At 34.8% G+C, this 23,529-nt stretch overlaps 1 protein-coding gene across 1 annotated transcript in view; it reads right to left on the bottom strand.

Moving 5' to 3' along the window:
- The window catches only part of LOC111155517 (coiled-coil domain containing 7), a 403,110-nt gene extending 379,924 nt beyond the window's left edge, over positions 1-23,186 (bottom strand). Inside the window, exons 1-3 of the mRNA XM_022515688.1 lie at positions 22,908-23,186; positions 21,658-21,750; positions 13,693-13,776 (exon numbers count right to left, since the gene is read on the bottom strand). Of these exons, the coding sequence (XP_022371396.1) occupies positions 13,693-13,776; positions 21,658-21,750; positions 22,908-23,186 (456 nt within the window). The remainder of the gene's footprint in view (positions 1-13,692; positions 13,777-21,657; positions 21,751-22,907) is intronic.
- Between the last annotated feature and the right edge of the window lie 343 nt (positions 23,187-23,529).

Genomic DNA, 23,529 nt, shown 5'->3' with positions numbered 1-23,529 from the left:
AGCATGAATTTTTGAACTTGGATCAGACAGCTGTTTGAAGTCCAATGGAACTATTACTGTACCTCTAGTAAACAATACCACCCCTGTAGGATCACAGTCTCCAATACCATAGTACCTAGACTTGCAGGGACTGGAAATAAATATTGCCAAAGTGGATCATTGAGAGTGATGAGAAGGCAAATCTACTTGTTTGATTCCTGGACCTGTATAACTCCAGTAACTGGGAACATAGCACCACAGTTGGTTCAACACATATACCACCTCTTGCTGGACAACACCCTACGCCCTCATGTGGTATTATTATTGAGCTGAGCTTAAGGAGTATTATATATTCCTGGTGAACCAAAACTTTGATCATTGTATGGAGGTTCATCTCTAATTTTATTTGTCTTAATTCTAATTTGTCTAATAATAGGCTATGCTAGCTTTAAATTACATATTTGTTCATCCTTTTACTTTCCTTTATTTTTTTAATTTTTATTATATTTTTTCTAGTCACCATGCAGTGCATTATATGCCCAGAACTTATTTATCATATACTGGAAACTTGTACCTTTTGATCATCATCACCACCATCTCCCACCTCTCACCACCACCACCACCACCAGCCTCCCCCCACCACCACCTTTGGCTACCACCGATCTGTTCTCTGTTTCTATGAATTCAGTTTTTTTAGATTCCACATACCGGTCAGAGCATACTTTGTCTTTCCTTGACTGACTTAACTTCACTTAGCATAAGGCGCTCAGGGTCCATCCATATCGCTGCATATGGCAGGATTTCCTACTTCTTTATGGAAAAGTAATATTCCATTATATATATATACAGATAGATACCACATTTTCTTTATCCATTCATTGATTGAGGGACACTTAAATTGTTTCCATGTATTGACTTTATATTAAAAAAAAAATTTATCTATTTGAGAGAGAGCGCAAGAGTAGGGGAGAGATACCATGACCTGAGCCGAAGGCAATATTTAACCAACTGAGCCACCAGGCATCCCTTCGTGTAGGGTTTTTGTGACTAATGTTGCAATAACCATGGGAGTGCATATTATCTCCTCAAGACAATGATTTCACTTCCTTCTGATATATACCCAGAAGTAAAATTTCTGGCTAATATCATATTATATTTTTAGGTTTTTGAGAAATTCCACATTTTTTTCCATAGTGGAAATTTACATTCCCACCAAGTAGTACACAAGGGTTGCCATTTCTCCACATCCTTGCAAGCATGTGTTCTCTCGTCTTTTTGATGATAGTCATTCTAACAAGTATGAGGTGATAGCTCATTGTGGTTTTGTTTTGCCTTTCCCTAATGACCGGTGACACTGAACACCTTTCGATGTACATGTTGGCCATTTGAATGTCTTCTTTGGAAAAAAATGTTCCTCTGCCCATTTTGTACTGGGATTATTTGAGTTTTCCCCCCAGGAAGTTGTACAAGTTCGGTATATATTTTGGATATGAACCCCTTATCAGATACATGCTTTACAGACATTTCACCCATTCTGCAGGTTGTCTTTTCCTTTTGTTGATGCTTTCTTTCCTTTCCTGGGCAGCAGCTTTTTACTTTGATGCAGTCTCATTTATTTCTGCTGTGTTGCCTTTACTTTTGATACCACATGCAAAAGAATCAATGCCAAGACTGACCTCAAGGAGTTTACCCTCAAGTTTTTATCTAGTAGTTTTGTGGTTTCAGGTCTTGTATTCAAGTCTTTAATCCATATTGAGTTGATTTTTGTGCATGATGTAAGAAAGGGGTCCAGTTTTTCCAAAACCATTTACTGAAAAGACTATCCTTTCTCTACTGTATATGCTTGGCTCTTGTGTCATATATTAATTAACCATATACAAGTGGGTTTATTTCTGGGGTCTCTAATCTTTTCCACCGATCTGTGTTTTTATGTGAATACCACACTATTTTGATTACTATAGCTTTGTGATATAGTTTGAAATAGAAGACTGATGCCTCCAGCTTTGTTCTCTTTCTCAAGATTTTTTTTTGGCTCTTTGGCTCTTTGGGGTTATCATTCCATACAAATTTTAGGACTTTTTTTCTACTTCTGTGAGAAAATATAATTGGAATCTTAATGCATGTTGCACTGAATTTACAGATCACTTTAGATAGTATGGACATTTTAATGATATTATTCTTCTGACCCACGAACACTAAGTATATTTCCATTGATTTGTACCTTCTTCAATTTCATGCATCAATGTCTTACAGTTCTTAGTTTACAGATATTTCACAGCCTTAGTTAAATTTTTCCCTAGGTATTCTATTAATTTTTTACTTTCAACCTTTCTGTATTTTTATGCTTTAGCATACCTCTGGTAAACATATAGTTTAAATTTATTTGTTGTCAATTTTTCTCTTTTAATTGGTACATTGAATTGGTATACTTACTGATATATTTAGATTTATTTCTACTCTCTTACTTTTGGATCAACTTTTCTATTTTTTTCCCTCTTCTTTTCTAGAATCTTTTGGATTTTTTTTCTGTCATTCAATTTTCCTTTACTAGGGTAAAAATTCTACATACTACTTACATTATAAAAAAGAAATTTTTAACAGGAATACCTAACTTATTAAAGTCTTTACTATTCTCCCAAACAATACAAGGACCTTAGATTATACTTTAATTACAATTCATTCCAAATCTAAGTTCTTTCCTAATGTACATAATTATCATGCATTTTGATTCTATTGTACTTTCTTATCCATAAGATTTAAATTATTATCATTCAGTGTTTGTTACATTTATCATGTCCATTGCTGCTTCTACTTTTTCAGACCTTCCCTCTGGATCATTCTCTCTCTCCAAAAAATATCTCTTAGTATTTCTTTTTGTCTGCTATTGAAGTGTAATTGACACACAATGTTACATTAGTTTCAGGTGTACAACATAGTGATCTGATAACTTTATACATTATGCTATGCTCACCTCAAGTGTAGCTATGATCTGGCACCATACAACGCTATTACAATACCATTGACTATATTCCCTATGCTGTACCTTTTATCCCTCTGACTTATTCATTATATAATTTAAAGCCTGCACTCCTCTTTATATCTTTTTTGCCCACTCCCATCCTCTCCAACAACCAAACTCTCTAGTTTATTCTCCATATTTATGGCTCTTTTTAATCTTTTGTTTGTTCATCTGTTTTGTTCTCTAGGTTCCACATAGAAGTGAAATCATAGTATTTATCTTTCTCTTATTTCACTAAGCATAAAACACTCTAAGTTCATCCATATTGTCACAAATGGCAAGATCCCACTCTTTTTATACCTTAATAATATTCCTCTGTGTGTGTGTGTGTGTGTGTGCGTGTACGCGTGTATACACATACCACATCTTCTTTATCCATTCATCTATTGATGTATACTTGGGTTGCTTCCATATCTTAGCTATTATAAATAATGCTGCAATTAACATGGGGGTATATATATTTTTTTGAGTTAAAGTTTTTGTTTTCAAACTTAAACGAGTTAAATGAGTAAAGGAAAATGAAAAAACAACTAGTTCATCTAACTCATCAACACAGAATTTAACATATACCTTATACTCAGTCTTGGATAAAAATGATGCTAAGTGGTGGGGGGTGGGCAGGTAGTTCAAAAGAAATCACAAAATCTTTTTAGTACATTTGTTTTCATAGTGATATAGGAGAGGAAATTCTTAAATGATGTTGGAAGTATTATAAACTTGAACAAAAGAGTAAATGTAGTGATGTTAAGAGTTAGAATTCTAACTGTGGGAAGAAGGACATATACATATGAAATAAAGGAAAGTAAGAATAAGCTCTGAGGTGAGAGACTAGAACTAAAGGTGTCTGTGAGGACTCCAGATTTCTAAATATGTCTATTTATGTATACATGCATGTATATGTGCACTCTATTTGTAAATAAGAATATAAGCATATGAACTGTGCATATGTATATGTGTGCATACCTATACACATTTCCTAGTTTTGTCTGCTGAAATAGCATAAAAGCATTCATTCCAGGATCACTGATTAACTGTCAGATCTTGGTTTCTAATACCATTCCTTATTAAAGAAATAAGACTTTATCAGCAAGATCATGAATATGAAGCCTGAAACCCTCCTTCCCCTAGAAAAACAGGGATTTAACATCAAACAAACCAAATGCTCTGAGAAATCCCAAAACCAGTTAAGTTTCCTGTATCTTAAGCAAGGACAAAACCAACCACATCAAAGTCCACTAAAAAAAAAAATTGATACTCTCAACATTAACTTGTCAGAGCCTCTCCCTGTACTCACACTGCACACACTGCAGCACAACTAGGAAGAAATCCTCAACTCTTGTTTTCCCCTTGGGGATGGAAAGGAGTGGAACACACATCCAACATTCGGACATTTAGGGCAAGAGGTTGCCCAAGGGGCCTGCTTCCCTCTTGCCTCTATGCAAGTGCTGACCGCAAAAGGATGCCAGCCAGATTGAGAATCTCAGAGAACGAAGACTAGAGTACATAATGAACTAGGGTTTGCAGTACCAAAAACAGACAATGGGTGGAGCTCCTGTACTGATATTTAAAGCAGCACCAGACAGGCACTAGGGGGAGTACCTGAGTAAAAACCTACAAACCAGGGCGCCTGGGAAGCTCAGAGGGTTAAGTCTCTTCCTTCTGCTCAGGTCATGATCTCAGGGTCGTGGAATCAAGGCCCACATCGGGCTCTCTGCTCAGCAGGGAGCCTGCTTCTCCCTCTCTGCCTGCTTGTGATTTCTGTCAAATAAATAAATAAAATCTTTAAAAAAAAAAAAAAAGAAAGAAAGAAAAGAAAAAGAAACCTACAAGCCTCTTCTAATAGATTACATGCACAAACCCAGGGGAACACTTACTCAAAAAAAGGCTTAAGAGGTCTCCAGAATCTAGGCAGACTGAATGGAGCAAGTCCTCCCTATAGGAAATCAGGCCATAAAATCTAGAAGAGTTAGCTGATGCTTCAGACACCAGATCTGAACAACAAAAGTAACAAGACACACAAAGGAAAAGGGGAACCACAGCACATTTAAAAGAAAAAATTAAATCTCCAGAAACTAAAGAAGCAGAAATATACAAATTCACAAAGAATTCAAAACTGTCACCATAAGGATCCTTAATGATACTTAATGAGCTAAGAGATCACAAACAACCAAAGGAAATCAGGAAAATAATACACGAGCATGAGAATATTGAGAAAAAAATTAAATCTATGAAGAAAAACCACACAGAAATTCTGGAACTAAAGAATACGATAATTGAATTGAAAAATAAATAAATAAATAAATCCATTACAGGAACTCAAGAACAGACCTGACCAGGTAAAAGAAAGAATCAGCAAACTAGAAGATATAAAGACTTTCAAAATAATCAAGGTAGAAAAGAAAAAAAAAAAAATGAAGCGATCCTAAAGGACATATGGGATACCATGGAACAAAACAAAATATGTATTATGGGAATTGAAGAAGGAAGAAAAAACAAAGGGGTGTGGAATTTACTTGAAGAAATAATGACTGACAATTTCCCAAATCCGAGGAGAAAAACAGACCTACGAATTCAAATAACTTCAAGAACTCTAACCAGGAAAATATCTGAAGATATCTACCCTGAGATCAAACTGCCAAAGTCACAGAGAATCTTGTCAACAGCAAGAGAAATACAATTCATTACATACAAGAAAGCTCTCATCAGATCATCAGCAGATTTCTAACCATTAAGATTATGGGCTACAATCAAAAGAAATGAAATCTTGCCATTTGCGACGACATGGATGGAACTAGAGGGTATCATGCTTAGTGAAATAAGTCAATCAGAGAAAGAGAACTATCATATGATCTCCCTGATATGAGGAAGTGGAGATGCAACATGGGGGGTTAAGGGGGTAGGAGAAGAATAAATGAAACAAGATGGGATTGGGAGGGAGACAAACCATAAGTGACTCTTAATCTCACAAAACAAACTGAGGGTTGCTGGGGGTCGGGGGGTTGGGAGCAGGGGGGTGGGGTTATGGACATTGGGGAGGGTATGTGCTATGGTGAGTGCTGTGAAGTGTGTAAACCTGGCGATTCACAGACCTGTACCCCTGGGGATAAAAATATATGTTTATAAAAAGTAAAATAAAAAAAAAATTTTTTTTAAATATTCCAGTCCAAAAAAAAAAAGAAAAAAGATTATGGGCTACAAAGGAACAGGATGATATAGTCAATGCACTGAAAGAAAAACTGCCAAACACTGTATCTGGCAAAACTGCCCTTCAAATATGAAGGATAAATGAAGATTTTCCAAAAATCTGAAAGGAAGTCATCACCACTAGACCCTCCTTACAAGAAATCCTGAAGGGAGTCCTAAAAGTCCAAAAAGTTAAAGAGAAAAAACAATAAACATCAACACAAAACCATATGAAAATATAAAATTCCCTGGTAAAGATAAATATATCAACAAATATACTATAGTATTATAAAATAGGTGAACAAATCACTGATAAATCTGGCACAGAAATTCTGTAAGATGAAAACTAGCTATAAATTTAAATTAATGGCTATGCAATGTAAAAAGAGGTAATTTATGTCACAAGTAACATAAAATAGAAGAGGCAAGGATGTAAGTAGTAGAGTTTTTTTTTCCAAAGATTTTATTTATTTATTTATTTGACATACAGAGAGCACAAAGAGGGAGAGCAGAAAAGGGAGAAGGCAGCTCCCCACCAAGCTGGGAGCCTGATGTGGGGCTTGATCCCAGGACCCTGGGATCATTACCTGAGCCAAAGGCAGACACTTAACAACTGAGCCACCCAGGTGCCCCAATGGTCAGTTTTTATAGGCAACTGAAGTTGTTATCAGTTTAAAATAGATTGCTATAATGTTAATAAGTTTTATATAATTGCAGTGGTAACCACAAAGGGAATATCTATAGGATATTCACAAAGGGAAATGAGAAGGGAATCAAAATATGTCATTACAAAAAAAAAAAAAACAAACAAACAAAATAAAACCACAAAAGATACCAAAAAAGAAAAAGAACCAAAAACTTCCAAACAAAAAACATTAACAAAATGGCAATAGTAAGCCCTTCCTACCAGTAATTACAATAAATGTAAATGGGTTAAACACCCCAACAAAAAGACAAAGATTGAATTCATTATTTTTCTTAAATATAATAAAAATATCCAACTATACACTGCCTATAACAAGCTCTCTTTAAATCTTATGACTCAAACAGGCTCAAAGTAAAAGGACAGAAGAAGACATTCCAAAGAAAAAGGAAAGCCAAGGTGGCCATTCTTAGACAAAATAGAGATTAAGAGAAAACTATCAAAAAAAGAAAAAGGATACTCTATGTAATGATAAAAGGGTCAATTCGCTAGTAAGATATAACAATTATAAATATACATGCATCTAGCATGTAAGCACCCAAATATATGAAGCAAACACTAAAGAACTAAAAGGGAGAAACAGCAACACAATAATAGTAGGACATTTCAATATTCCCAATTTCAGTTATAGCAAGAACAACGAGAATATCAATTAGAAATAAAGGACTAAACAATACTGTATAATAGACAGACATAACAAACATATACAGAATACCCCACCCAACAACAGCAAATTACATGTTCTTCTCAAGCATACATAGAACATTCTCCAAGGTAGACTACATGTTAGGACACAAAACAAGTTTTAACAAATTTAAGATCGAAATCACACCAAGCATCTTTTCAAACACAATGGTGTAAAATTAGAAATCAATAGCAGAAATAAAACAAAAAAAAAATCTACAAATATGTGAAAATTAAACAACATGCTCTTCAACAATCCATAGATCAAAGAAGAAATCATAATAGAATTTAGAAAATACCTGAAGGCTAATGAAAACAAAAAACAAAATACCAAAACTATGCTAGTGAACCAAATCAGTACAAAATGTTTATGGTTGTAAATGTTTACATTTAAAAATCACAAATCAACAATCTAACTTTTCACCTAAAGGAAGAACAAAAAATTTTTAACCCTGAGTTTGAAGAAGAAAGGAGATAAATACTAGAGCAGAGATGAATGAAATAGAGGATAGAAATCAATGATACCAAGAGTAGTTTCTATAAAGATTAACAAAAGTCAACAAACATTTGGCTATATTAAGTAAGAAAAAGAGAATATTCAATAGCTAAAATTAGAAATGAAAGAGAGGGGCCCCTGAGTGGCTCGGTCGTTAAGTGTCTATCTTCGGCTCAGGTCATGATTCCAGGGTCCTGGGATTGAGCCCTGCATTGGGCTCCCTGCTCAGCGGGAAGTCTGCTTCTCCCTCTCCCACTCTCCCTGCTTGTATTCCCTATCACTCTCTCTCTCTGTCAAATAAATAAACAAAATCTTAAAAAAAAAAAAAAAGAAATGAAAGAGTTATTACAATGATGTCCACTCCAATCAAAGACAAAGGATCATAAAAGACTATTGGATAACCTAGAAGAAATGGATAAATTCCTAGAAACATACAAATCTACCAAGGCCAAACCACAAAAAAAATAAAAAATCTGAACAGACCTGTAACTAGTAAGGAGATTGAGGCAGTAATCAAAAAACTACCAACAAAGAAAAGCCCAGAACCACACGGCTTCACTGGAGAATTCTATTACTTAAAAAAGAATTCACAGGGCACCTGGGTGGCTCAGTTGGTTGTATGACCGCCTTCAGCTCAGGTCATGATCCTGGAGTCCTGGGATCAAGTCCCACATCGGGCTCCCTGCTTGACAGGGAGTCTGCTTCTCCCTCTGACCCTCTCCCCTCTCATGCTCTCTCTCTCGCTCTCTCTCTCAAGTAAATAGATAAAATCTTTAAAAAAAAAAAAAAAGAAAGAAAGAAAGAAAGAAAAAGAATTAACACTAACACTTCTCAAACTCTTCCAAAGAATCAGAAAGGAGAAAATTCCAAAACCAACTGCATAAGGCCAGCATTATCATGATATCGGAACCAAAAAAGGCACAAGAAAACTACAGACCAATATTCCTGATTAACACAAATAAATGATTATATTATTTTTATATTATACTTTTAATAATTTAATATATAAATATTCTATATTATATATTATGTTTAATAATTTAAATTTTATAATCATATTATAATTAATAAATTTATATTTATTTACATAAATATAAATTAATGAATAATTAATAGAAAAGGGGAAAAAATGATGCAAAAATACTAGCAAAAAGAATTCAAAAGCACATTAAGGGACACCTGGGTGGCTCAGTCAGTTACACATTCAGCTCAGGTCTCGGTCTTAATGATCATGAGTTCAAGCCTAGTGTTGGACTCCATGCTGGGCGTGGAGCCTACTTTATAAAAAAAAAACACACACACACATTAAAAGGATCACACAGTAAAACCAAAAAAGGATTTATATCTGGAACACAAGCCTGGCTCACTATTTGTAATAATATGAAACAATATAATACACCACATAAGCAAAATGAAGAACAAGAACCACGGGATCATCTCAACAGATGGAGGAAAAGCTTTTGTTAAAAATCAACACTCCTTCATGATTTTAAAAAACTCAATAAACAAGAAAACTAACTCAAAATAAAAATCCTTATATAAACAGGCCACAGCAAAGAGCATATTCACTGGGAAAAGACTGGTAGATTTTTCTCTAGTATCAGGAAAAAGGCAAATCTGCCCATCTCACCAGCACTATCAACATAGTACTGGAAGTTCCAGAGAAATTTAAAAAGAAAAAAACAATAAAGTCATACAAAATGGAAAAAAAAATTGTCCCTGTCTGCAAATGACATGATCTCATATGTAGGAAACCCTAAAGATTACACACAATACACACACATACACGCACCACACACACTCACACAGTGTTAGAACTAATAAGTTCAGCAAAATTACAGGACACAAAATCAACACTCAAAAATCAGTTATATTTCTATATATTAACAATGTCCAATCCAAAATGAAAATTAAGAAAGCAATCTCATTTACTATAACATCAAAAATCTAGGGGCGCCTGGGTGGCTCAGTGGGTTAAGCCTCTGCCTTCGGCTCAGGTCCTGATCTCAGGGTCCTGGGATCTAGCCCCACATTGGGCTCTCCGCTCTGCGGGGAGCCTGCTTCCCCCTCCACCTCTGCCTGCCTCTCTGCCTACTTGTGATGTCTCTCTCTCTGTGTCAAATAAATTTTAGAAAAAAAAAAATCTAAAAATATTTAGGAATAAACCTAACCAAGGGGGTGAAAGATATATACACAGAAAGCTAGAAAACACTGCTAAAAGAAATCAAAGATACAAATAAATGGAAAGAACATCCCATGCTCATGGATTCAAAGACTTAATATTGTTAAAAAATTCATACTATCCAAAGTGATCTAGAGATTCAATGTAATCCCTATAGAAATGTCAATGGACTATTTTGCAGGAATAGAAAAAAACATACTAAAATACACATGGAATCTCAAGACACCCTGAATACCAAAAACATCTTGAAAAAGAAAAAGCTGGAGGCTTCAAATATCCTGATTTCAAAATATACTACAAAGCAACAGTAATAAAGAAAGCACCTTATTGGCATAAAGATATATACATACCTAACACCTAAAACTGATATAGTTTATTATATCACAGTTCAATTACATCTCGATTTTCAAAAATTAAAATAAAAAGTAACCTGAAACAAATGTAACATTGTGTCAATTACACTTCAATAAAAAATAAAAAATTTTAAATATAAAGCGACAATAGAACAAAACTGAGAGATCAGAGATAAACCTCTGCATATGGCAAAATAATTTTTGGTAAGAGTACCAAGACAATGGGGAAAGTAGAATCTTCTCAACAAATACCACTGGGGAAACTGGATATCCACATGCAAAAAAATAAGATAAAATTGGACACTTACACCACTTACACTATTACAAAATTAACTCAGAGTAAACCCATGACCTACATATAAGATCTAAACCTATTACACGCCTAGAAGAGGACAGAATAAAAACTTCGGGACTTTGGATTTGACAATGGTTTCATGAACATCAAAAGCAAAGGTTTAACAAAAGCAAAAATAAGTAAGTGGGACTACCTCAAACTAAAAAGTTACTGCTTAGTCAAGGAAACAATCAACAACATGAAAAGGGCATTCTATGGAAAGAGAGAAAATATTGGCAAAGCATATATTTTGATAAGGGATTAATATCCAAAATATGTAAGGAACTAATACAACTCAATAGCGAAAAAAAATTTTTTTTAATGGGCAAAAGACATTTTTTTCCAAGGAAGACGTCAAATGACCAACAGGTACATGAAAAGCGGCTCGACATCACCAATCATCAGGGAAATGCAAATCAAAATCACAATGAAATGCTACCTCACACCTGTTAAATGGCTATTATCAAAAAGAGAAAACAACCGTTGACAAAGATTTGGAAAAAAGGGAATCCTGTGCTCCGTTGGTAGGAAGGGAAACTGGTACAGCAGCTATAGAAAACAGTATGAAGACTCTTCAATAATTTAAAAACAGAACTACCATATGATCTAGTGATCCCACTTCCAGACATATATCCAAAGAAAACAAAATTAGTGTCTCAAAGAAATACCTGCACTCCCATGTTCACTGCAGCATTATTCACAATAACCAAGACATGGAAACAATCTAAGTATCCATGGATGGATGACTAGATAAAGAAATTGTAATACACACACACACACACACACACACACACACACACAGAAATATTACTCAGTTATAAAAAGAAGGAAGTCCTGCCATTTGTGACAACATGGGTGAATCTGGAAGACCTTATGTTAAATGAAATAGGCCAGACACAAAAAGATAAATATTGCATGATCTCTCTTACCTGTGGATCTAGAAAGGAAGGAAGGAAGGGAGGGAGGAAGAGACAAAGGGGGGGGGAGAGAAAGAAAGAAGGGAAGAAGAGACAGAGAGAGAGAGAAAGAAAGAAAGGAAGAAAAAGAGAGAGAAGCCTGCCAAACTCCTAGTAACACAGAGTAGAACAGTGGTTACCAGGGGCTCTGGTAAGGGGTCATAAGGAGTTACTGTTTAATGCATATGGTTTCAGTTTTGCAAGATGAAAAGAGTTCTGAGACCGACAGACATGATCATTGTACAATATTAATGTGTTTAATACCACTGAACTGTACACTTAAAAATGGTTAATATAGTAAGTTGTACAGTATGTGTATTTTGCAATAAAAAATTAGAAAAGACATATATCAATGTACATATAAATGAATGTACATATACAGACATACACAACAAGTGTGTGCATATATATGTGTGTGTCTATATGTGTATGTGTATATATGTGTGTGTGTGTATATACACACTCAGAGCACACTAGAAAACATATTCTAAAATGTTAATGGTGCATATGTACTAGATTTGAGATCACAGGAAACTTATTTTCCTATTTACTTTCCTCAATTTCAAATGTTACACAATAATATGTTTACAATCAAGGGCACCTGGGTGACTCAGTCAGTTCTTGGTTTCAACTCGGGTCATGATTTCAGGGTTTTGAGATCCAGCCCCCAAGTCAGGCTCTGTGCTCAGTGGGTAGTCTGCTTAAGATTCTCTCTCCCTGTCCCTCTGTCCCACCTCCCACTCATGCACTCTCTCAAAATAAATAAATCTTTAAAAAATAATGGTAATGTTTACAATCAGATAAGACACAATAAATACTATTTTGCAAAAATCAAAAAGTAATAAAAGTGTATTACCAAATAATATGTACAATATTATTTCATTTTTTCTAAATCTTTATAACTTTGGAAAATCAGGAAGGGAAATAAAAATATGTTAACAATAGTTGGTTATCTTGGGGAAATAGGATTATGTTAATTTTTGTTTTCTTTATGCATGTCTTCTTTGAAATTTTCATTAATTATGACATATTATTTTTGTAATATAAATTACCTTGTCTGGATGGAACTGGCTTAGCATAAGCTAAGCAAAATAAGTTAGAGAAAGACAAATACCATATGATTTCATTCATACGCAGAATTTAAGAAACAAAACAGATGAACACAAGAGAAGGGAAGGAAAAAATAATATAAAAACAGAGGAAGGTAAACCCTAACACACTCGTAACTATAGGAAACAACCTGAAGGTTGCTGGAGGGGTGGTGAGTGAGGGAATGGGGCAACTGGGAGATGGGCATTAGGGCGGGCACCTGATGTAATGAGCACTGGGTGTTATATGCAACTGATGAATCACTAAATTCTACCGCTGAAAGTAATAATACAATATATGTTAACTAAATTGGATTTAAATAAAAAATGTTTAAAAACACTAAAATATAAATATTAATACTATATTTTCATTTGTAAATATGAAAATACTAATGACTCAATCAATGATGTACTTAAAGGAAAATTCACAGACCTAAATGCCTACATTAAGAATAAAAAAATAGATAATACTTTCTAATGTCTTTTATAACTCCTTAAGGCATGGTATCTAGACTAATACTGTTAAATAAATTATCACATTCAAGTTCAAACAACCAATGTAGCTTTAAATATTGTATTGCTAAAATTATTATTAATAACAATGATTTTAGTAAATTAATATAAAATTAATACAAAATATTATCAACATTACTAATAATTAAAATCATTAAAATATTAAATATCTTATACTTGACATTTTACACAGAACACATACATTACGTTCTTCCTTAGCTGCTGCTTCTAACTGAGCTGCAAATTGTGAACAACATACCAAGAATGAATTCAGATCATCCCCAACCTTTTGAAAAGAATAACAAAACAAAATTAGTTTTATTTCAGAATCCATATGATCCCCACCTATATTATAATATATCTTAATTATTTGGGAAAATATTTTTTGCCTATAATTTATGTCCCTTCAAACATATAACACAAGAAATCATACTCCAAATGTTCTACTACCAAATTCTCCCAGAAAGTGGAAGACAGTACATTCTGGGGAGTGGCCTCTGAATGACATACATCCAGCTATGCCTCTTATTCTCCCCTGCACTGCTGCAAAGAATCAAGCATCCCAGATTTAGGCTCCTGAAATTTATCAGTACCCAAAAAAAGGAAGCCACTCTGTATATACCTTAGAAATATCTCTCCGTGGTAGAAAATGAATGCTCATTATGACTTGTGAATATAAGTATACTTGCCAAGAGCTATAGTCTTTTACCCTCATTCAATGGGCAAATGAACACTTTGAGGAAAAAATAGTGACAGATGAAAATATCACAATGACTGAATCTTTTCTAGTAGAGCAGTGATTTGTAAATCAGAAACAACCTATGATAGACAAATCTCAGATGTTTATATACAGTTAGGATTCTTAGAATGTTCTCCATAAGGAGTATGTTCATTCAACATCACATTTTAAAACATATTCACAGGCAGATACACTTTTTTTTTGTCATGATAATGACTTATACCCATATAGGAGAAGAGGAAAAACTGAATTAGTCATTCAGGAGAGTGGGAAAATGAATGAACTAGGTTTCCTAAAAATAAATGTAAAATGAGACTATAAGCATACTTAGGGATTTTCTTCTACTCACATTCAGATGCCACAAATATAGAGAAGATGGTGATTGATTTGATCACGGTTGCAATTTAACAAAATAAAATCAATACAGCACAGCAGGGGAAGAATATGCACGGAAGCAATAATAATAATGGAACATGGAATTTAAGCTAGGTAAAACCACAAGGAGGATTTGGGACAGTAAAAGGCAGTAAAACGAATGGATTATAGTTCCAAATGGAATCAAAGGATTTTGGAGCCAGAATATTAAACACACTAAGTGGGAAAGATAAAAGGTAGTGACAAAAGATTAAGATGATTGAAACTTAAATTATGGAAAAGTTATTGGTTATTTACAAAGACTAGAGGATATTATCTTCTATCTAGAGGATAGAAGACAAGACCACTGGAGCAAAGAAATTCAACAAACTGAGATGCTGGATTATTTGCAAAGATCATCCACATGGATATCAAAATCATCAAAATTTATGACAACAGTGTTGTGAGACAAGTATATAATAGTCTTATAATAGTATCACTTATACTATTATAATAGTATGATAATGGTCATTATAATAGACCATTACATAATATTAGACCATATCATATATATCATATATAATAGACCACATATAATTATTTTCCTAAATAATTATTCTTTGCCTACTAACAGGACCTTAATTTTACTGAGGATGCCAATGTGCATAGCTAGTAATAATAGTAAGGAGCATCTGGGTGGCTCAGTTAAGTGTCTGCCTTCAGCTCAGGTCATGATCCCAGGGTCCTGGAATCAAGCCCCGTGTTGGGCTATCTGCTCAAAGGGGAGCTTCTCCCTCTCCTTCTGCTTCTTCCTCTCTGTCTGCCCCACACCACTCATATTCAATCTCTCTCTCTCAAATAAATAAATAAAATCTATAAATAATAATAATAATAAAAAATTTTCCAGCCTCCTTTACCAATAAGGGTAGCCATGTGTCCCAATCAGGCCAATGAGACCAAAAAAAATTCTTGAGCAGGACTTCTAAAAACATCTTTTTTTTAAAATATCTTATTTATTTATTTGACAGAGACACACCAAGAGAGGAAACACAAGCAGAGGTGTGGGAGAGGGAGAAGCATGCTTCCTACAGAGCAGGGAGCCCAACAAGAGGCCCAATCCCAAGACCCTAGGGCCATGACCTGAGCCGAAGGCAGACACTTAACGACTAAGCCACCAGGCACCCCTAAAAAGATCTTCAAAGGGAAGCTGAAATGCCTTTTATGATTATAATGTGAAAAGGTATGAGAGTGTTTATTTTGGTGTTAACATCCAGAAAGAATGGGGCACCTAAGTGGCTCAGTCAGTTAAACCTCTGCCTTCAGCTCGGGTCATGGTCCCGGAGTCCCAGGATTGACCCCTTCTGCTCAGTGCGGGGTCTCTCCTCCCTCTCTCTTTGCTCCTCCCCTTGCTGTGCTCTCTCTCGCTCTCTCTCTCTCATATTTAAAAAAAAAAAAAAAAAACACACTTAAAAAAAGAAAAATTAAACATCCAGAAAGGAAAAATACATAAAGTTATATAATTATCATCCCTTTCCTTGAGGATACTGAAAAGTAGAGGATAGGATAAAAATCGGACAAACTGAATTCCACAGAAGAACACTTTATAGATAAGAAAAGAACAAAAGCCATATCCATATCTAAAGGGAGCATGGTGGAGACAGAAGAGCACTTGGTCTAGTGTGTGCAAAGTGTGCCAAGTCAGCCAAGTCAAAAAGCAGGCCTACCACTGACAAACAGAATTTAGAGGATGAAGAAAAACCAGATGAGACCTTGACAGCCATTTAGGCCAGCAGATACACTGGAATGAGAAACACTCCCAAGGTAAATCACTTAACCCAACCATTTTTCTTCTGTCAAATGCTTCCCCATCTGAATTTTGCCAAAAATGTGGCAATAAAAGAGGCCTACATTCCCTAGGAATGGTCAGAATTAAGAAGTCTGACAATACCAATTTTGGGAAGGATGCACAGCCACTGAAACTCTCCCAGAGAGGTGGTAGGAACATAAAATGGTTTTGCCATGTTGGGAAGTAATTTGGCAATTCCTCAGAAAATTAAACATACACTTAAAACTCACTAATCTTATTCCAAAGCAATTATCCAAGATGAATAAACACATATGTCCTCACAAAGATTTGCACACAAATGTTCATTGAAACTTCATTCATACAGAGGGGCACCTACACCCCAACGTTCATAGCAGCAATGTCCATGATAACCAAAATGGGGAAGAAGCCAAGATGTCCTTTGACAGATGAATGGGTAAAGAAGATATATATAAAATGGAATATTACTTGGCCATCAGAAAGGATGAATACTTACCATTTACATCAACCTGGATGGAACTGGAAGGTTTTATGCTTGGTGAAATAAGTCAGTTGGAGAAAGACAATTATCATCATATGGTTTCACTTATTTGTGAAATATAAGAAACAGTACAGAGGACCACAAGGGAAGGGAGGGAAAATTGAATGGGAAGAAATCGGGGAAGGAGACAAACGATGAGAGACTCTTTTTTTGTTGTTGTTACATTTTATAATGTATTTTTTTTATAAACATATAATGTATTTTTATCCCCAGGGGTACAGGTCTGTGAATCGCCAGGTTTACACACTTCACAACACTCACCATAGCACATACCCTCCCCATGTCCATAACCCCACCCCCCTCTCCCAAACCCCCTTCCCCCAGCAACCCTCAGTTTGTTTTGTGAGATTAAGAGTCACTTACCATGACAGACTCTTAACTATGGGAAACAAACTAAGGACTGCTGAAGGGGAGGTGGGTGGGGGGATGGAGTAACTGGGTGACAGGATTAAGGCGGCCACGTGATGTGATGAGCACTGGGTGTTATACACAATGGATAATCTGTTGAACACTGTATCTGAAACTAATGATGTGCTATGTGTTGGCTAATTGAACTTAAACTGGAAAAAAAAAAAAAAGAAACTTCATTTCATGCATAACAGCCAAAATAGCTACTGGATCCAATGACCTAAATGTTTATTAACTGATAAATGGATCGACAATGTAGTATAGCCATGTAATGAAATATTGTTCACAATGAAAGAAACAAACAACTGATACATAGAATAACATGGATGAATCTCAAAAACATAATGATGAGGAAGGGAAGTCTAGATACATAAGGCTACATATTATATGATTTTATTTCCAGGACATTCTAGAAAAAGGCATAAGTACAGTGATAAATCAGTGGTTGTCTGGAACCAGGGAAGGAGAGAATTGACTATAAAAGGAATACAAGGAGGCTTTTGGGGATAATGAAAATGTTTTAAGGTTTGACTGGCCTTTACACAGCTATAAAAAGCAGGAACTAAGAAACAGAGGAATCTCATCCTGCATGTTTCTGTGGTAATTGTATTTTGAAGCTCTGTCAGGATTGAACCTATTTAAAATCAGAGTTCAAACTCTTGCCAGCTAAAATACTGGCAATATCAAAGAAATCAGCCCCTCAGGGGAAGCAGCAATAGGAGAGATTATGGGTTAGACAAATCAGACAAGATCTTAACTTAATTAAAATAGGGACCAGTTCCTGCTCAAATCAACTCTTGTAGAAATGAGAATTATTAGCTCTTCACCCTAAATGCCAGAAAGGAAACGGTAAGCATTCTCTAGAAAATAAACATTGTATTACAGTTTTCAATGTTTTTCTAAATCTAATACTTGAGAACTAATAAAAAAAAATACAAATATGAAGAACCAGGAAAATACAATCCATAATCAAAAGAAAAAAACAGTAGACGTAAACACACTGATAACCCAGATACTGGAAATTACCAGACAAAAACTTTTAAAACTCTGTGACTGATAAAAGCATTTTCAGGAAAAAAAGATAGACTACATAAAGAGGTGGATAATAGCAGAAGAAATATAAAACCCCCTAAAAAGTAACCAAAAGACAATCCTAAATGTGAAAATTATGATATTTGAAATAAAAATTTCATTGGATTAAACTTAACAGCAGATCAGACACCACAGAAAGGACTAGTAAAAATAAAGATAGGATAATATATATTGCCCAAACTGAAGCACAGAAAAAGAAAAGAAATAAATGAAGAGAGTATGAGTGACTTCTTACACAGTATCAAGCTGTCTAATATATGTATAATTAAACTCTCATAAAAAAGGAGCAGAGAGGGGCGCCTGGGTGGCTCAGTGGGTTAAAGCCTCTGCCTTCGGCTCAGGTCATGATCCCAGAGTCCTGGGATCGAGCCCCACATCGGGCTCTCTGCTCAGCAGGGAGCCTGCTTCCTCCTCTCTCTCTCTCTCTGCCTACTTGTGATCTCTGTCAAATAAATAAATAAAATCTTAAAAAAAAAAAAAGGAGCAGAGAGGCAGTAAAATACCTAAAGAAATAATGAATGAAAATTTCCAAATTTGTTGAAAAACATCAACTCACAGAATCAGCTTGATGGACTGTAAACAGAATATACAGAAAAGCTCAGCTAAGTATATCTTATATCAATGTTGAAACCCAAAGATAAAATCTTTAAAGCAGTTGGAAAAAAATAGGAAAACAATAATATAACAATAATAGTGTAACATAAGTGAGATAAATGTTATTTACTGTTACATAGTTCTTACATGAGAAATGAAGTATATAATATTAATTCAAGATAGACTGTGATAAATATATAATGAATCCCCAGAGCAAGCACAAAAAAAATTGCTAAAAACCAAGAAAATAAAATGAAATGCTAAAAAATACATAATTAACCCAAAATAAAACAGAAAAGAGTTAAGGAGCAAGGAAGATATGAGACAAAAAGAGAGCAAATAGCAGGAAAGTAGACTTAACTCACATTAAGAGTCACGTTTCATGAACGTTTCATTATAATAATTACATGGCAATACATTTAATTGTTATCAATTGAACATAAATGAACTAAACCCATTAAAAGATAGACACTGTCAGACTGGATAAAAAATAAGATTCATCTATATGCTATTTCAAAGAGGTACAGTAAATAGTTTGAAAATAAAATTGGAAAGAAGATATAACACACAATGACTAATCATAAGAAAGCTGATATCAGATAAAGGAGACATAAGAATACAGAACTGTATCAAAAATAAAAAAATAATTTTGAACTTCCTGTTCTAGCCATGATGGACTAGGTCCATTCCTCTAATCCTCCCTCCTGCAACTAAAATACCATAGACAACACAACAAACCAACACAGGAAATTTCTGAAACGTAGAAAGAGAAAGGCAGAGTTCTCAAACTGGAAGAATACATGAATTCCTTAGGCTTTCTTTTTACCCGCATATAAAATCTAGAACCTGGAACTTCCAATTAGCACAGACTTAAAAAAAAAAAAAAAAATGCCTTAAGAAAAGCCAAAGAGGGCACCTCAGTGGCTCTTTCAGTTAAGCATCTACCTCCAGCTCAAGTCATGATCCCAGAGTTCCAGGACTGAGCCCCACATCAGCCTCCCTATTCAGCAGGGAGTCTGCTTCTCTCTCTCTCCCTCTGCCCTACTCACGCTCTCTCTCTCTCAAATAAATAAATAAAATCTTTAAAAAAAAAAAAAAAGAAAGAAAGAAACGAAAGAAAAGCCAAAGGACCATGAAAAGGGTCATTAGCATAATCCAAAAATTTTTTGAATACCTATCCTATTTGAGCCAAACCCCAAGAAAAAAAACTGCAACACTACCCATATGTGTCAGTAGAGCTGAAAAATAATGTGGCAGTGAAAACTGGCCCTCCAATTCCCCCATCAGAGTTGTGCTGGTGAAACCAAGTAGGGAACTGAACTCCCATTCCTATCTGGAAGTAGTAGTCATTATGAGTCAAAGATATCTGCTCTCATCACTATCATTAAATATAATACTGGAAGCCAAAGCCAGCACAAGAAAAGGAAATAAAAAGCATTCAGACTGGACAGGAAGAAGTAAAACTGACTCTATTTGAGGATGATATAATTACCTATGTAAAAAATTCCAAGAAATCTATAAAAAACTAGAACGAAAAAGTACTTTCAACAAGATTGCAAGATACCAAATCAACATATAAAAATCAATCATTTTTCTATATACTAGTAATAAATATGTGGAAACTAAAATTAAAAACAATGCCATTAAAAATCATTCCAAAAAATGGGGCGCCTGGGTGGCTCAGTGGGTTAAGCTTCTGCCTTCGGCTCGGGTCATGATCTCAGGGTCCTGAGATGGAGCCCCGCATCAGGCTCTCTGCTCAACGGGGAGCCTGCTTCCCCCTCTCTCTCTCTGCCTGCCTCTCTGCCTACTTATGATCTCTGTCTGTCAAATAAATAAATAAAATCTTTTAAAAAAATCATTCCAAAAAACATGAGATACAAATCCATAAATATATCAAACCATGTATAGGATCTATATGATGAAAATTATAAAATGGTGATAAAAGAAATCAAACAAGATCTAAATAAATGGAGAGACATACCATGTTCATGAATTAAAAGATACAACAATCTATGACATGGGGCCAAACTCAACCCCTAAGAAAAGTAATTAAGTATTAAAATACAGTTGAATATTATTCAAGAAATATTACTAAGAAAAGTAATTAAGTATTAAAATAGTTGAATATTATGAAATGTGTAAAAACATTCATCTCCTCAATAGACTATAGGAGATCCACATACTTAATCACCTTAATAGTTACATAACTTCAATATATACCAGGGATTTGTTAAAACTCAATTAACTTCTTAGTTTTTTTAGCAAAATAGAAATAGGATACTTTCTTAACACAGAAAGTATATACATCTCAAACCAACAAGCAACCAAATGTTTAAAAATTAAATAGAATAGGCATTAACAATAAAAGTGGGTTTAAAATATAGATATGTCTTAATTAAACTTTAAGATAAGTGGTGGCAAAGAATAGAAAAATAAGCACTCTACTTTCAAGTTCCCTAACTGAATCATTTTCATGGATGGGGAATTCATTCTGAGAACATAAATGGAATCCAAAAGAAAATCTTAACCTAAGAAAGCTGATATCAGCTTTAATGATAACAGCTTTGATATCAGCTGTTAATGTCTCTACATTAGGGTTACATATACTAACCGAAAAAGTTAATTCTTCATTTTCAGGCTTCACAACTAATTTTTCTCTATTTTGAATGTCAAATCCATAGGTTTCTTCCAAAGTAGAAACAATCTGTGAGTGAATCAAAGCAAGTTAAGTATTTTTATAGTTTAAAATTATATTAAATGTAAAAAGACATTTAATCAAACATGTCAGGACCTTCTTAGAAGTAAGACTTATTTCTGCCAGTTCCATTTTTCATCTCACACCCCATCTCATATTACCATAAAGAAATTATGAGAAACAGTCCTCAACTCTACTCCCTAGGAATGGAGAGAGTCCCTACAACTTCTGTTTCTATGGTGACAGGCAAGTAAGAGACTATAAATAGGTGAAGCATCGACTCCACTTATCACCAAAGTATTCCTCAAAATCTGACTGACTCAACTTCCTTCTTTAAAGAGAACTGGGCAAAATAGAAATGGAAACCAGAGAGCAATAACATTTTAAAGGAAATTCTCTGAGCTAATGCCTCAAACCTTGAGGAAATTTATATTTTGGAAATTTGACAAGCTATATTCTTTTTATATTTGTACTGCTCCTCATTGTTCTCATTTGGTATTTGGTTAATTCACAATTCTGGATCATTGTGCAAAGAAGAACTCAGAGAAAAGGAAATTTTTTTTCCCCAACACTAAGAGCTAAAGTTTCTAAAGTGCTGAGAAGCGTTAGCATAGCAGGAATGAGACTCAGAAATGTCTATCATTAGAAAGATCTGCTTGCAAGGCTGGCATTGGACTGGAGTCTCAGCACTTGGATTTTAGCAGTGTTCCCATCATCTCTGATAACAGTGGCTCAATGTCCCTAAACTTTTTTGCACAAACAATATGGTTCATGCTAAACATCTGCTTTCCTTCAGGGAGTCTGGAATTTCTGTACGTGCTAGGCAAAGCACCTACATGAGCAACCCCAATAAAACCCTGAACACTGAGCCTCTAATGAGCTTCTCCAATAGACATTTCACATATGTCGTCATAACGTATTTGCTGTTGGAGGAATTAGGCACATACTGTGTGACTTTGAAGGAAGAGGAACCTTGGACCTAGTTTCCTCCATACTTCACACCATAAGCCTTTGCCTTTTGCTAATTTTGCTTTGTATCTTTTCACCGTAATAAATCTTAGCCATCAGTAGGGCTATATTTTGAGTTTAGTGCACCTTCCTAACAAATCACTAAGCCTAGCACTAGTCATGGGAACCCCAAACACAGGGACCAACAAGTGTCTTACCATCTTCAGATGTTTGGTAATTTTCCTGATCAATTCATCTTCTGCTATTAACTCCTTTGTTTTATTTGACGGAATGGGCAAAGCATACCTTACAATGGATTCCCCTGTTGGTGGAGATCCTAAGACCATTGGTTCAAGTTTATCACGTACAAATTTTGCACTACGTTTTTCCTTCGGTTTAGGTGACAATGGTAAATTAAATAGTCCTTTTTGGTAAGTGAATTCTGGAACATTTGCCCATTTCTTACTAGAGGCTAAGAGATGTTGCGCTGGCTTCATTTTGTTATCTTACTTCACTTCCAAATGATAGATCAAAAAATTGTATTCTTTCCTGAGGATAAAACATTAAGATTTCAGATTAAAAATTATGGCAGGATTATCAATTGCCATGAAGATGGTGAGTCCCAAAATCAGCTCTACAGAATTATAAAATGGAGAATAACATTCCTAACAACAACTGCCAATAAAAAATTTAAAAATAAGCAAACAAACAAAAAAAACTGTAAGAAATCTTATAGGTGGTTGAAGGCTGATTTAGGTATGGGCATTTAGGACGGGACTAAAGAGAAAGAGACAGTAGCAGGAATAAGAGAATTTCTTTAGAAAAGTTTAAAATTTTGTT

This window comes from Enhydra lutris, unplaced genomic scaffold, assembly GCF_002288905.1.
Source record: "Enhydra lutris kenyoni isolate GAN:26980312 unplaced genomic scaffold, ASM228890v2 scaffoldscaffold42, whole genome shotgun sequence".
Lineage (NCBI taxonomy): Eukaryota > Metazoa > Chordata > Mammalia > Carnivora > Mustelidae > Enhydra > Enhydra lutris.
Note: the sequence above shows the minus strand (reverse complement) of the source record. Positions and strands in the feature narration are given on the sequence as shown.